At 41.2% G+C, this 13796-nt stretch overlaps 4 protein-coding genes across 7 annotated transcripts; all 4 read left to right on the top strand.

The window, feature by feature from the left end:
• Positions 1 to 22: 22 nt before the first annotated feature.
• On the top strand, positions 23 to 4136 carry LOC105690368 (venom acid phosphatase Acph-1-like). The gene is made up of 7 exons (XM_048657060.1): positions 23 to 173; positions 1847 to 1990; positions 2077 to 2181; positions 2331 to 2596; positions 2693 to 2976; positions 3065 to 3273; positions 3379 to 4136. The coding sequence occupies exons 2-7, from the start codon at positions 1871 to 1873 to the stop codon at positions 3574 to 3576; spliced, it is 1182 nt and encodes a 393-aa protein (XP_048513017.1). The 5' UTR covers positions 23 to 173; positions 1847 to 1870; the 3' UTR covers positions 3577 to 4136.
• A 1235-nt stretch (positions 4137 to 5371) lies between these two features.
• Positions 5372 to 8757, top strand: LOC112694990 (venom acid phosphatase Acph-1-like). Of its 4 annotated transcripts, none has more exons than XM_025746860.2 (7): positions 5372 to 5526; positions 6372 to 6607; positions 6685 to 6789; positions 6877 to 7142; positions 7211 to 7494; positions 7581 to 7789; positions 7891 to 8757. In XM_025746860.2, exons 2-7 carry the CDS (start codon positions 6485 to 6487, stop codon positions 8098 to 8100), a joined length of 1197 nt encoding a protein of 398 aa, XP_025602645.2. In that variant the 5' UTR covers positions 5372 to 5526; positions 6372 to 6484; the 3' UTR covers positions 8101 to 8757. The 4 variants fall into 4 exon arrangements, with proteins under 4 accessions (XP_025602645.2, XP_025602646.2, XP_025602647.2 ...); XM_025746861.2 differs by having other exon boundaries at positions 5376 to 5530; XM_025746862.2 differs by lacking the exon at positions 5372 to 5526 and adding an exon at positions 6005 to 6144.
• A 141-nt stretch (positions 8758 to 8898) lies between these two features.
• LOC105690401 (venom acid phosphatase Acph-1-like) lies at positions 8899 to 11102 on the top strand. The gene is made up of 6 exons (XM_012408168.3): positions 8899 to 9040; positions 9120 to 9377; positions 9454 to 9629; positions 9736 to 9985; positions 10066 to 10401; positions 10494 to 11102. The coding sequence occupies exons 2-6, from the start codon at positions 9180 to 9182 to the stop codon at positions 10629 to 10631; spliced, it is 1098 nt and encodes a 365-aa protein (XP_012263591.2). The 5' UTR covers positions 8899 to 9040; positions 9120 to 9179; the 3' UTR covers positions 10632 to 11102.
• Positions 11103 to 11396: 294 nt separating this feature from the next.
• Positions 11397 to 13625, top strand: LOC125501393 (venom acid phosphatase Acph-1-like). The gene is made up of 5 exons (XM_048657061.1): positions 11397 to 12057; positions 12149 to 12324; positions 12431 to 12680; positions 12773 to 13108; positions 13203 to 13625. Exons 1-5 carry the CDS (start codon positions 11860 to 11862, stop codon positions 13344 to 13346), a joined length of 1104 nt encoding a protein of 367 aa, XP_048513018.1. The 5' UTR covers positions 11397 to 11859; the 3' UTR covers positions 13347 to 13625.
• The last annotated feature ends 171 nt before the right edge of the window (positions 13626 to 13796 follow it).

A 13796-nucleotide genomic window follows, 5' to 3' on the forward strand; every position in this document is an offset into this window, starting at 1 on the left:
ATAACACCGGACTCGTCGATCCAAAAGACCTGAGCTCGAGCTACACCATCGCCAGAGGAAGTTCATCGCCCACGACAGGAACGGACAGCACCTGTCCTCTTCTCTGTACTTGCCGTTAGGTCCGGCGCGATACCGATTTCCTGACCCGAAACACCGATAAATTCGTCGGCGAGGTATGTACGCTATAAATTTTCAACTTTTTATCGGTTTTACAAGGTTTCTTATGAGTTTTCTCGGAGTACGGAGTTTTTAAACCAACTAGTTATAAGGTGTGACATCGACGGAAATGATTTGAAACCGCCGCGAAAAAGGTAGAACATCGTGATTAACTATTTTCTACATTCCAAAACTCTCGTCGCTGTCTAATTTTCACGAATCGCGACCCGTACCACATATGTTCTCGGAGCTATAGATCTGCATAATTCAGATGAATTGTTTTTGTCAATTTTAAAGATGATTAGTATAAAGAATAATATTTTCCATAGGCAGCTCAATTTTTACTCTGTCTCATTTGAATTTTATCTAATCGCAAGAGAAAGTCGATGTTTTTGAAAAAATCAATTACGAACAATTTATATCTTCAGTATTCTCAGAGATCTCAGGGATCTCGGATAAAATTACGAAAAAAATCCCCGAATAAAAACGCGATCGAAGGTGTCCAGGTCTGGAGGTGGATCGCCTCCATGTTTCGCCATGGAGTGCGATTCAAAGGCAGTGCAGGAATATCTCCCGTTGTATTTAATTATTTGTTTCGCGCTCAAATTTCGAACAACTTTTATCATTATACGAGATCAGGAAAAACTTGTTTTGCCATTAAATTTGGCGTAAGGTCAATCCTGATTTATCACAGTGTATATAACTTATAATCTTGCTGGTGCTCACGGACGCGAATGCGATCATAAGGAAAAAAATACCAACACTGAGATTATTAATTCACGACGTGATAGACTTGTTACGCGGTACGTACACTCACCCGTACACACACCGCATGTATGCGTACGTATATAAAATTTGCTACAGCTGCGCAGCATCTCACCTGTTAATTGCACACACATTCAATAATCTATATACTATAGGTAACGCGATTGATTTTATCGATACATACGAGAAAAATTATTTGTCAAGGTAAAAGGTATTGCAATGCGGTAGAAATTTTTTCGGCGTACCTCGCGTGCTTATTACATGCGGCCGATTAATTAGTCAGTTGTAACGAACGTGTAACAACGATCGTTTTCTTTATTACGTACAGCTTATTAGAAATGGATAGGCGGTTTGAACCGTGACTCAAAACTTATTTCTAAGAATAAAATAAGGGGGGAAAAAAATTGTATAGAAAAATACGAGGCATGCGTTAGGGCTATGGTGCAATCGTATTTCTCGCTTAGCCATCCAATGAACAGCTGTACGATAAAGTAGTAAAAGTAAAGAGGGGAAAAAACAATTTTAAAGCATGAAATGAAATACATACACTGCATTCGCATTTGGCCATTAGACAAACGCGTGATCTGCTCCGTTCGCGTCTCGCGGGCTGATCGGTCGATTGTGCAATTTAAATGAAAAGATCGATCAATGACCCGGAGATAAAAAAGAAGAATGGCGCTAAAAATTAAACAAATAATATTATTAGAATTACACCCGGGGGATCCGAGAGAATTAAACTAACTTTATACACGCAATTGTTACGACGGAATTTTCGGACTTGTCAGCACGGATGGTAGATCAGCGATAAATTTAGAATATGATAATACAAATCTTTCCCCCACTCGATCGGTCATTTCTATGTGTGATTGTAACGAACTTCGATGTTTTTTGTGACGTGAAAAAAAAAAAATAATTTTTCGCACAGATAAATCGGAAGAAAAAATACACCATGAGCAAAAATTCAATCGCAATGGGTCTTCCGACGATCCTGATGGTTTTGACTTACGTCGCCTTCGTAAGCTGCCGCGTTGTCTCGGACACAAAACCCCAACTGAAACTAGTCAATATCGTGAGTAGAATTTTTCATATACCCTAACAATTAGGCCTCGTATCACCATCGGTATTCGATCGATTCCTTCTACTCAATTTCTACAGATTTTCAGACACGGAGATCGTGCCCCTGACGCCGCTGAATTATACCCCAAAGATCCACACAGGAATTTCACTTACTATCCAATGGGAATCGGAGGTTTGACGAATGTGAGTTCGAACACGTGAAATAACATCATTGCGCGACACTATGTCGTAAACTAATTCCCTCGCGAAGAATAGACGTTATCCGATTTTGGTAATTCTGAAAGAGAACAACTTCTTCAACTATTAACTCACATCTCATTCGATTCCGACAGGCTGGAAAAATGCGGGAATACCGTCTCGGCCAAATGTTTAGAGAACGTTACGGTGATTTCCTTGGCCCGATTTATGAGCCATTGACCCTTGAAGCCCGCAGCACGGACTACGACAGGACGAAAATGTCGCTCCAGTTGGTCCTGGCCGGTCTCCTACCGCCGTCACCTGTTCAGCAATGGAACGAAGAACTCGGCTGGCAACCGATCCCAACCATCTACAAGGCTTCCCACGCCGATAATCTGATGATTCCCGAACAATGTCCGAAGTATGCGGATCCCCTTACATTTCGATGGAAAAATAATTCTAGAGGTTTTAAATTTTCACCGATACTGACCCGATGAATTTTTTCCGTTCCGTAAAGATACTTGGCTGAGCTGGCCCGCGTCAGAAGCAGTCCGGAGGTCCAAAGTGTCATGGAAAGCCATGCCGCTCTAATGGAATTCCTCGAAGAGCGTACCGGAAAGCCCATGAAGACCGCTACCGACCCTTTCGATTTGTATCACACTTTCGTTGCCGAGCAAGCGATGAATCTGAGCATTCCGGAATGGGCGGAAGGAATGTATCCAGACGGTGAACTTTCGGATCTCGCTAATTTCGAGTATAAGATAATGTCGTACAACGAAAAATTGAGGAGATTGAACGGAGGTGAGTGGTGTTGACGAGATCGGGGAAAATTTCAAGTATCATCTGTTCACTGATAAAATCACCGACGAACTTTGTATCCGCTACACAGGTATGATGGTGCGCAAATTATCCGAAGATATGATCGCCTTTCAAAATGGAACGCTTCCACCCGGCAGAAAAATGTATCTCTACAGCGGTCACGAAATGAACGTGGCTTCTCTACTGAACGCCCTCGGAGTCTACACACCCCACATACCCTCTTATTCCAGCAGCGTAATCGTCGAACTTTGGCAGCAGAGAAACGACTTCTTCGTCAAAGTAAGTCTTCGAGAGCGATAACTACGTAAAAAAAAAAAAAACAGAATAAAATAACTCAAACTTGAACGAATCTAACGAGATCTGATGCTACTCAACCATTTTTAGGTGCTGTATCATACCGGGATCCCGTCTGTGACCACCGTTAAGACTATACCTGGATGCGAAGAACTGTGTCCCTTCAGTACTTTCCTGGAGTTGATGAAACCCGTGACTCCGTCCGACACCGACATTATCTGTGTAAAAAAAGACACGACACCACCTCAAGGAGTCTTGAGTCTAAGTCAGTTGGAACCAGTAACGTAACCACGATAGCAATATTCGCGGTTTAGTTGAAAATGCATCGGGGCTCATCTGACTATATAAACAGTATAGATGGAAATACAGGAAGAGATATCGCGGGCCGATATTGAGTTTTTATCTCCTCAATTTTACATCGGGATTGTCACACATATCCCCATGGTAAAGCAATCTTGGATACAAATAAGAGGGCTGTGCCCTTTTGAACAATAAACGCTAGATTTTTAAGTAGACCAGACATTTTCTGAACCACTCTTCTCAGCATTTATTATCGGACGTGATGTAATTAACAATTACTTTCGCGTCTTTCAAATCAAACATGCTCAAGTGTACCACACGCTCAATATGTAACGCAGTGCACTCACTGCGCTGATTCAGTGGTGGATATTTTTGGTCTTTCAGTTACATCCCAAGTCCGTTCAGTATTCACCCACTTTTTTGTACAGATACATTATTTTACCTTGTTATTTATAAGGAACGTTTTTCGTTCATTTCTTTCCGCTCCGCTCATCTGTACGACACTGTGTATGTCGTCGATGTACCGACAATACATATCTTTCTACCCATATCGATTTTTTGAATTGTTCATTTTCCTCTGCTTCCCAATATTGCGGAAAAATATCTATATCTATTTTTTGAAAATTCCTCCGTTAATTCTCAGCGTCCATCTTTTTTTTTTGTTTTTCTATTTTGACAGCTGGATGCGAATGTTACGATTTTTCGTACAGTGATGAATTTAATGACTCATTGTCAGTAATTTTGAATAGGAAATATCTACCTCGGTTTTCGGGAGCTGTAATTATGTTGATTTATTCATTACGATTTTTGGCAGGACAAAAGGATCGTTTGACACACTGGCATCTATTTTCTATATCACGGGGCCTTTGAATATTTCAAATATTCGGACTGCTGTTGTTCATTTAAATGGGTCACTTGACGAAGGTCGAGTATTCGAGTACCTGATACGCGAGAGGGGCACGAATTTTACAGTAAATCACTCCATGGCATTTTCTTTATTCTCACAGACCTCGAGTTCGTGTGACAAATTCCTAAATACTTCGTTACGTCGTCTACATGGCGTAACCGGTGTTCTTCTATTTTTCTATTATCGATGAGAGGAAAATCATTTTCCATATCCAACAGTGTACGATACGAATTCGTGCGCATAACGTGATCTTGTGTAAGTACTGACAATGAGATGCACTGACGACCAATTAGCGGGAAAAGTTAATATGATTTAGATACGCTGTTGCGTGTAAAACGCATGACGCCGAGAAAGAAACTTTGTAACCTTCGATAATTAATGTACCTAATCGTTGAAAATGATGTATACATACTTAGTTTATGTCGGAAATAATCTTCTGATTGTTTTGGGTTGATTATTTTTAATTCGTTTGTCAAGTCTTCGATAATCTCTGATCTTTCAAATCCACGCGATTAACTGTACAGGGGAATGTTGAATGAATAATAAATTATCTGCGTAGAAAATGACAGAAAAAACCTGTAACAGCTAAAGCGGTCGCTCGCGTATTCGATGTACAATTCTTTTTTATCTTTATGCTCTGGCACATCCTCTGCATCGCTCTGATCTAAGGACAAATAATTAAAAACGTGTATCGGTTGCAGGGTTAATGAATTCTAATGTGACTCTCGTATCAAAGTAGAATTGACGAATGTTCTATTGGACATTGAACGTCTGTATGCGGCGCGCCGTTTGAAAGGTGGGGGATACCTATACTGTGTGGAATACACGTTCTTAAAAGATTGCGAGGGCTGATAACGAAGGTTGTAACTCCGGAGTTGTTGGTTTATAAGGAGTTAGTTTTTCATATCGGCTGACATCGCTTTGCCAATATTTTGTCATGTCAATACCGTCAGTCTTGATTCGTACGTCCGCTCAGCCGTGTCGTTGAGTTTGATCGACGTCAAATGCAGGGATAAAGCACCCACTTTCAAGTAGGTAATGAACATAATTAAATTTGGATTCGGAGCACACGATTTTTTCACGTCTTTTTTTTTTTTTTTTAAACTTATTATTTCGATACCTATAAATTAAAATTTCAACGCGACGAAAATTTCGCGCCGTTCGTTCGACCTGAATTTTTTTTTTCGGGCCATTCAGTTCGGAAAATCTTTTCGCTGGTATTTTCTCTGAATCGATTAAATTTTCGTCCTGCATCAGGAGTGTAATCGAAGGTGAAAAGGTACCGGAGGTTTCCATCATTATTCATCCCCCAATGTGAGAAGATACGTTTCGGACCACATTAAACATTGAAAATTTGATGAAATAAATAGAAAATCAATCTCAATAGCTGATCAAATTCAAATAGATAGAAGTTAGCGAAACTGAAACATTACCAGCTTGTGTTCCTTGACGGGAAGTTTAAAGATCGCGTCCATCAAATCAACACGTGATCGCACTAACGATATTCATCTCTGTTGCATGTGAACATTATGCAATACACGCATGTGCATGTAAATCAGTATAAATGCGACGCGCATACAAATTAACCAATAGTCTAATCACCGTCGACCCCTGGATAGAAGCAACGTTAGAAAGACTGCATGTAAAAAGTAAATTAAAATCTACATGAAATACAGATATAGAGAAGCCTTACGAAGTCGTACCGATCCCCGACTACGTATGCTCTATTTTCTGGTTTCAAATTGTAGGGAAAAAAAAAACAAAAAAAAACCGTTTTTTTTTCTCGCGGAACGATTTATCGCAGAAATTCTAGCGCCGTTACCACTCAACATTATCGCAAGTACCTAATACTTATATATTTTTTCCTCCGAAACAGGTGATATTAGAATTCGTGTCAACCGGAGCTGCGACAACCTGTTTTATTCGCAACTAATACCGATATAGAAAAAAGAAACGCATCGAGGAATACAAAAGAGTAGATAGCGCACAATGGGGACTGACAAATTAATCACGACCGGTCTCTATCTCTTTTCGGGACTGATGACTTTTTCCATCGTCGTCGCCTCGCCCGTTGCACAGACAGCTCAACCGGAACTGAAACTCGTACACGTCGTAGGTTGAAATTTTCGTGAAATACATAAAACCCAGATCGTCTCAAGAATAAAATATGCTCATTTCTATATTCTAAGGTATTCAGACACGGTGATCGTGCTCCCGATTCGGGTGAACTTTATCCAAACGATCCTCACCGTAACAACCCCTACTATCCAATGGGCCTCGGAGGGCTGACAAATGTAAGTTGAATTCGGGACGAAAATTATGGCGGATTTCCCCCATGGATTACAACGGACGTTTTTTTAACGCTCTGGAATTAAACGCAGGCAGGAAAAATGCGGGAATATCGTCTCGGCCAGCTACTCAGATCGCGATACGATAATCTACTTGGACCAATCTACGAGCCTCGGTCCGTTGAGGCGCGCAGTACGGACTACGACAGGACGAAAATGTCGCTCCAGCTGGTCCTGAGCAGCCTCTTCGCGCCTTCGTCCGTCCAGCTGTGGAACGAGAATCTCATGTGGCAGCCGATCCCGACGACGTACAAGTCACCGAACGAGGACATTCTGCTGATTCCCGAAGATTGTCCGAAGTAAGCGATTCCTGTTCGTCGATTTAGAATCGTCCGAGCGAAAACTGACGTGCGTCTATCCCGCGTAGATACCAAGCTGAGCTGAGGAGGGTCAGGAACAGTTCCGAGGTGCGAGAAAAGGAGTCGAAGTTCAGATCCCTGATGGAATACGTTCAGAGATGGAGCGGAAAATCGACCAACACCACTACCGATCTGTATTATTTTTACCACATGTTGACGACCCAAGCTTTCATGAATTTGACACTGCCGGAGTGGACGAACGATATCTATCCGGACGGTGAACTTCTTCGAGGTGCGGCTCTGGAGTACCAGATTATTTCCTACAACGAGAAATTGAAGAGATTAAATGGCGGTGAGTGAATTCCTCTGATATCAGCGCGTCGTTTTTGTTTTTTCTGATATTTTATCGTGATTCCGCTGAACAACTGCTTTTCGCAGGGATGTTGTTGCGAAAAATTACCGAAGACGCCGTTGCTCTTAGAAGGGAGACCCTTCCGGCGGGGAGAAAAATTTACCTTTACAGCGGTCACGAGACAAATATCGGTGCGTTACTGTCTACCTTAGGATTGTACGAACCGCACGTGCCGGCGTACGGGAGCGCCTTGATTGTCGAACATTGGAAACAAGCGAGAAATCATTTTATCAAAGTAAATCCGACGATCTGTTCCCTCTGAAATTACCTCACTTACCTAAAAATGTCAATTATTATCAAACGACTTACGATACTTATTTTCATCGAATCGTTCAGGTCATCTACTATACCGGAGTCCCCGACAAACTAGTAACGAAGAGGATAACAGGGTGCGGCGACCTTTGCCCTTTGGACAGGTTTTTGGAGTTGACCAAACCGGTAATACCATCGGACGACGAGGTATTCTGCGTAAAGGAATCCACTTGCAGTGTGTCTCGTAAGTTGCAGTCGAGTAGCCCGGTTACGAACTCCGAAATATCGAGGTAGGGAATCGCACCCTAAAGGGATAAGAATTGAATCCAGTTGTTATCGGGAGATGGAAGAATCCTTCGAGTAATTCGACAAGGGGCAGACCCTGCACGGTAATTTCAGATGGTAATACGCACCCGCCTAAAATATGTATGGCACGGAATCAAAGCCCAATGAAATTAGATCAATTGATAGAAATAATAAATTTAAGAAAATGAAAATATGAAGTACAAAATTTCATCTGTCCGACTTGTAAAATTAATACGTAGGTACGATATATAGGTAGTCACGTGTCGAACGACACGCTAATTTTTAAATATAATATAAGTTCACCTATCCAGTATCCCTTGATCTTTCGTGATAATAAAAATAAACGCGGCACGTACCTCGTGGAAATTGAATAATCACTCGACTGTTTTAAAACATTATTAGATAATGTGCGACGAGTCATACGATACACACAATACGAGTATGTTTAGATATAGAAACGGGTTTCTCATTTTCTGCCGGTACCTAGGTATCAACGTCGTTCGTCGTTAGTTCGATATTTTACCTGTTCCCATTTTAATTTAACAAATAATATTCATATCACTGTACTTACTCGTAAGACTCGAAATGGTCGATGTTGTACACACGTGAATCCGCAATTGAATAAACATGCGATTGGTTATAGTATTTTATTTTATTGATAGTATCAGAACCCGATATTACACGATGTTATTGTAATTGGAATCGTAGATACGCGGCACGTGTAACCGGTATCTGGATCAACTTCAATCTCGGACACGACCACGTGTAGGTCGAACGAACGTATGAAAGGATTCATCTAATCAACGATGGACCGTGAAAGGGGCGGATAAGGTTCTCTTTATGCCAATAGAACAATTACGTTTCTAGTATGACTAGATGGTATGGTAAACAACAACGGTATCTGAAAACTATTGGAGATTTTGTTTCGGTAAATGATACGCGTTAGATATACCTCTAGCCCATAGCTGATGCAGAGAGATCGGTAGAAATAGTTTAATAAATTTCAGAACGGCGAGTTACCGCTGATGCATTCTTGAGAAACCTGTTGCTGGTTCGTCCGAGTCGAGATGAGGATGCTGCATCGGTTGATTATTTTTTGCGCACTCTCGATTCAGAGTAACACTTTTGCCGAAGAGCTGAAATTGGTCCAGGTCATTTTTCGACACGGCGATAGAGCGCCAAATGTTGAGAATATACCTTTGTGGCCCTTGGATCCGTACAGGAACGAAACTTGGTATCCGGAGGGCTGGGCAGGTTTGGTGAACGTGAGTTTTTCGTCATTTTCAATTAAGTCCTCTAGAAGCAACATAAGTCCAATTTTAGTAATCGATATCATTCAAGGTTGGCAAAAGAAGGGCTTACGATCTCGGTGTCTTTCTGAGAGAAAGATACGGCAACTGGCTGGGTGACGTTTATCTCAAAGACGAGGTGAAGTTCAGGAGCAGTACTTACGACAGGACAATGATGACGGCACAACTCGTTGCCGCTGGACTTTTCCCGCCTAGCGAAATCCAGAGGTGTGTGATAAGTGGATGTGGCGATGTCTCGTTTTTGAAATTAAACGGTGTTGGTTGCGCGACGAGGATCCGCGGAATCTGGATTCAACTGAAATTCATTCAACAGGTGGCACCCAGAGTTGAATTGGCAACCGATACCCGTGTTCTCGGATCCCAAATCTACGGCTGATCTATACGACACGCGGAATACGTGCCGGAGACTCAAGGCCATGCGAGATGAATTGACGCGAACCGATTCACATTTACTACAACGCGCCGAAGGATTGAAAGAATTCTACGAGTTCCTAACTCCGCATGTTGGCAAAACCGTGAGTCAATGGGAAGCCTGGGCTGTTTATCATCAGCTTTTTTCGCAGGTACAAAAAATATTGGTCAAATGTTTCACTGTACGAAGGAAAATTGCACTGAATTTTCTTTACTCTCGATTTTTATGTAGTGGATTGAAAATCGTAAATTACCCGAGTGGACAACGGATATTTTTCCCGAAGGGCGACTCGAGAGGGTCGCAGCGTACCAGTACGTAATTGAATCTTACAACAAGTCGATGATTCAATTAGGAGGAGGTCGATGGGTCAATGATTGGTTGAAAAATGTCGATAATTATTTGAACGAGACGTCAGGCTCGCAACAAAAGGCGTTATTCTACGCGGCACACGAAACTAATATCGCCTCAATTCTGGTGGCACTTGGAGTTTTTGAAGAACACGTTCCATTTTACTGTAGCACGATCATATTCGAGCTTTCCAAAGTAGAGGAGGAATTCTACGTCAAGGTGTGTAAATTAGTGAATATTTTTACGAAAGAACTTAGCTATAATATGATTACCACCATACTTGCCTGCAATCGACGCGATTATTCTTCCAGGTGTTGTACAGAAACAAAGATGTCCTTCGAGAACTAGTCATTCGGGGATGCGGAGTGACGAATTGCCCGCTCCAAACTTTTCGTAGATCGGTGGAAGATGCCATTTACAGGGGGGATCTGGACGCTGCGTGCAAATAGAATTAGTTCTCTCCGCATATCGGGAATTCCACGTCGACCCATTTTCATAATTGATCGAATTATCGCCGATTTTCCACTTTTCGGAGCAGAAAAATTGAGATATCTCGAAGGGAGAAATTCGTAGCTCAATTTGATCGACGGATTCGTGTTCCTGAGGTCACAATTCGGTAGAAAAGTATCCTTCAGTCGATTTTAAAAATACTTCATTTTTGGCTCAAAAATCGATAATTTTTTTTATTCGGGTTTATAGGCTATTCTAATGTATTTTGATCTCAGGAATCCGAATTCTAGAGCCGAATTGATCTATCTATAATATAGATCGAGTTATCGCCAATTCATCTATCTAGAAATGAAAAATCAGGGATATCTCGATGGGATTCATCACTCCTCTCAATTTCTAATTATAATTTCTCATGCATTTGTGAAAATAAATGTAAGAAAAAAATGATCATATCTTCAAATATCAGAAAACTAAGTTGTTAAAGATCCATATCGGAAATTGTAGAACAGAAACCTTCGAATCCTACAAAATTTCCAAAATTCAAAACAACGCTCTTTCAAATTACCTAAGAACTGCACTCTGTAGCACCCGATGGCAGCGAAAAATTTTTTTTTCCGAACTTCCTAATACGTTAATTTTACTTTTCTACCAGAAAAATGTAAGAGATATTTCGAGATAAATTGTAATCGACGAACAGACTAATTGTACGTGGAAACCATGATAGGTAACTGTAGTCACATTTCGCCTATATGAGCTTGTCAGAATTACTAATTACAAGATAAGAATCGACTGGGTTTGAAGTATATTTAGTTCCGAAAGCTGTTATTCTACACAGAGACATGAATTTCAGTCAGCGCGTGGACTGAGGTCGTGAAAGTAAACGGAGTATGAGCGCATTGATAGAGGATGACATTGACATCGGATTCCTATAGACACCGTGCATATATTTGTCGATACGGCATCAAAGGGGCGGATAAGCCGGTCGCGACTGATGAGTTGTCTGTAAGAGGATAAAGTTGTCAATCTTGTTATAAATACCGAACCCGATCATTCCGCTCCTGCAGTTGATTTAGCTCCAGTGATTTATCGAACTCCACCAATGTGTCATGGCTATTTGATACTCGATGAATAGTGTTCGCAAATAATTCGGAAAACCTGTGGAAATTTTCGTCACATCATTTTTCTTATGAAAGAAGTTCGATATTTGGTTTGAGTGTCCGATTTAAAATGAGAGCCTTGAAAGCTTTGATTTTGTGTTGTTTTATCTCGATCTCCGGTAACACTTGTGCTGGAGAGTTGAACTTGATTCAAGTGATATTCAGACACGGTGACAGAACACCTAATGGTCAGCTCGTATCCTACTACCCTGCAGACCCGTATGCAAATGAGACCTGGTATCCGGATGGATGGGTTAGTCTTACCAATGTAAGTTTTACTTATCGTTAGTCTTTTGCCTAGTCTCATAAATACATAAGCAAAAATCAGATTCTCGTCTCAATAATCGATACCATTCAAGGTTGGCAAAAGAAGGGCTTACGATCTCGGTGTCTTTCTGAGAGAAAGATACGGCAACTGGCTGGGTGACGTTTATCTCAAAGACGAGGTGGAGTTCAGGAGCAGTACTTACGACAGGACAATGATGACGGCGCAGCTCGTTGCCGCTGGACTTTTCCCGCCGAGCGAAATTCAGAGGTGTTTGATAAGTGGATGTGGCGATGTCTCGTTTTTGAAATTAAACGGTGTTGATTGTGCGACGAGTATCCGCGGAATCTGGATTCAACTGAAATTCATTCAACAGGTGGCACCCAGAGTTGAATTGGCAACCGATACCCGTGTTTTCGGATCCCAAATCTACGGCTGATCTATACGACACGCGAAATACGTGCCAGAGACTGGAAGCCATGCGAGATGAATTGACGCGAACCGATCCACATTTGCTACAACGCGCCGAAGAATCGAAGGAATTCTACGATTTCCTAACTCCGCATGTTGGCAAAACCGTGGGACAGCTAGAAACTTGGGCTACTTATCATCAGCTTTTGTCGCAGGTAGTTATTCACCTTAATCATTTATAACAGTTATAATAGGACCGTAGACTGGTGTAAAATTGCATTTTCAACTACCTCCAAATGTGCTGTAGTCCCATGGAAATTTGAAATTACCTGAGTGGACGACGGGCATTTTTCCGGAAGGGCAAATGGAGAGGATTGCCGCTTACCAGTACGTAATTGAATCTTACAACAAGTCGATGATTCAATTAGGAGGAGGTCGATGGGTCAATGATTGGTTGAAAAATGTCGATAATTATTTGAACGAGACGTCAGGCTCGCAGCAAAAGGCGTTATTCTACGCGGCACACGAAACTAATATCGCCTCAATTCTGGTGGCACTTGGAGTTTTTGAAGAACACGTTCCATCTTACTGTAGCACGATCATATTCGAACTTTCAAAAGTAGAGGAGGAATACTACGTCAAGGTAAAATTCATCAATTTCCATCAAAAGAACTTGATTTCAGTTTTTGTACAATTACCGCCGTACCCGTTTGCAACTGACGTGATCATTTTATTAGGTTTCGTACAAAGACGGAGATGTCCTCCAAGAATTAGTCATTCCTGGATGTGAAGTTTCGAATTGCCCCCTAGAAACGTTTCGGCAAATGGTGAAAGACGCCATTTATACCGGTGATTTGGAAATGGCGTGCAGATTAAATTAATGCATTAGTAAATACACAAATTAGTCATGCACATTGCATACTGTATTTTAATAATGGAACATGGACGTATCATCCCTTGAGGAGTCTACGAAATAAATAGTAATCGAGAATTCTGTACCAAAATGTTGAAAAAGCTAAAGATTGAAGTTTATCTTTTTCCAAGAAGTCTGATTGTCCCATACAAGTATAGAGTATGAAATAGCCAAACCTTAAGAATACGAAGCGACTTACATCGTAACGTGTAAATCAAATAAAAGTTGTCGTCCGATAAATAACGAACACATTTCTGTTTAACTTTTCGAGAGAATTTCAGAAAATTTAAAACAATTATCGATACGAATGAGATGCCGCAATGATTTACAGTCACTTTTTGGCTTGTCCTCCAGAGAGTCACCGCAGCTCCAAATTAAAAAACTCCACTGCGTCGAGTTACATTTTGGATGACTTTTG

This window comes from Athalia rosae, chromosome 6 (assembly GCF_917208135.1).
Source record: "Athalia rosae chromosome 6, iyAthRosa1.1, whole genome shotgun sequence".
Classification (NCBI taxonomy): domain Eukaryota; kingdom Metazoa; phylum Arthropoda; class Insecta; order Hymenoptera; family Athaliidae; genus Athalia; species Athalia rosae.

Bases quoted from the DNA above. Each gene is read 5' to 3' on its own strand.
- LOC105690368 (XM_048657060.1), top strand. From the start codon at position 1,871: ATGAGCAAAAATTCAATCGCAATGGGTCTTCCGACGATCCTGATGGTT. The intron at 1,991-2,076 runs GTGAGTAGAATT...CAATTTCTACAG, and splicing joins AACTGAAACTAGTCAATATC to ATTTTCAGACACGGAGATCG. The intron at 2,182-2,330 runs GTGAGTTCGAAC...CGATTCCGACAG, and splicing joins GAATCGGAGGTTTGACGAAT to GCTGGAAAAATGCGGGAATA.
- LOC112694990 (XM_025746860.2), top strand. From the start codon at position 6,485: ATGGGGACTGACAAATTAATCACGACCGGTCTCTATCTCTTTTCGGGA. The intron at 6,608-6,684 runs GTAGGTTGAAAT...CTATATTCTAAG, and splicing joins AACTGAAACTCGTACACGTC to GTATTCAGACACGGTGATCG. The intron at 6,790-6,876 runs GTAAGTTGAATT...AATTAAACGCAG, and splicing joins GCCTCGGAGGGCTGACAAAT to GCAGGAAAAATGCGGGAATA.
- LOC105690401 (XM_012408168.3), top strand. From the start codon at position 9,180: ATGAGGATGCTGCATCGGTTGATTATTTTTTGCGCACTCTCGATTCAG. The intron at 9,378-9,453 runs GTGAGTTTTTCG...ATATCATTCAAG, and splicing joins GCTGGGCAGGTTTGGTGAAC to GTTGGCAAAAGAAGGGCTTA. The intron at 9,630-9,735 runs GTGTGTGATAAG...TTCATTCAACAG, and splicing joins CCGCCTAGCGAAATCCAGAG to GTGGCACCCAGAGTTGAATT.
- LOC125501393 (XM_048657061.1), top strand. From the start codon at position 11,860: ATGAGAGCCTTGAAAGCTTTGATTTTGTGTTGTTTTATCTCGATCTCC. The intron at 12,058-12,148 runs GTAAGTTTTACT...ATACCATTCAAG, and splicing joins GATGGGTTAGTCTTACCAAT to GTTGGCAAAAGAAGGGCTTA. The intron at 12,681-12,772 runs GTAGTTATTCAC...AATGTGCTGTAG, and splicing joins ATCATCAGCTTTTGTCGCAG to TCCCATGGAAATTTGAAATT.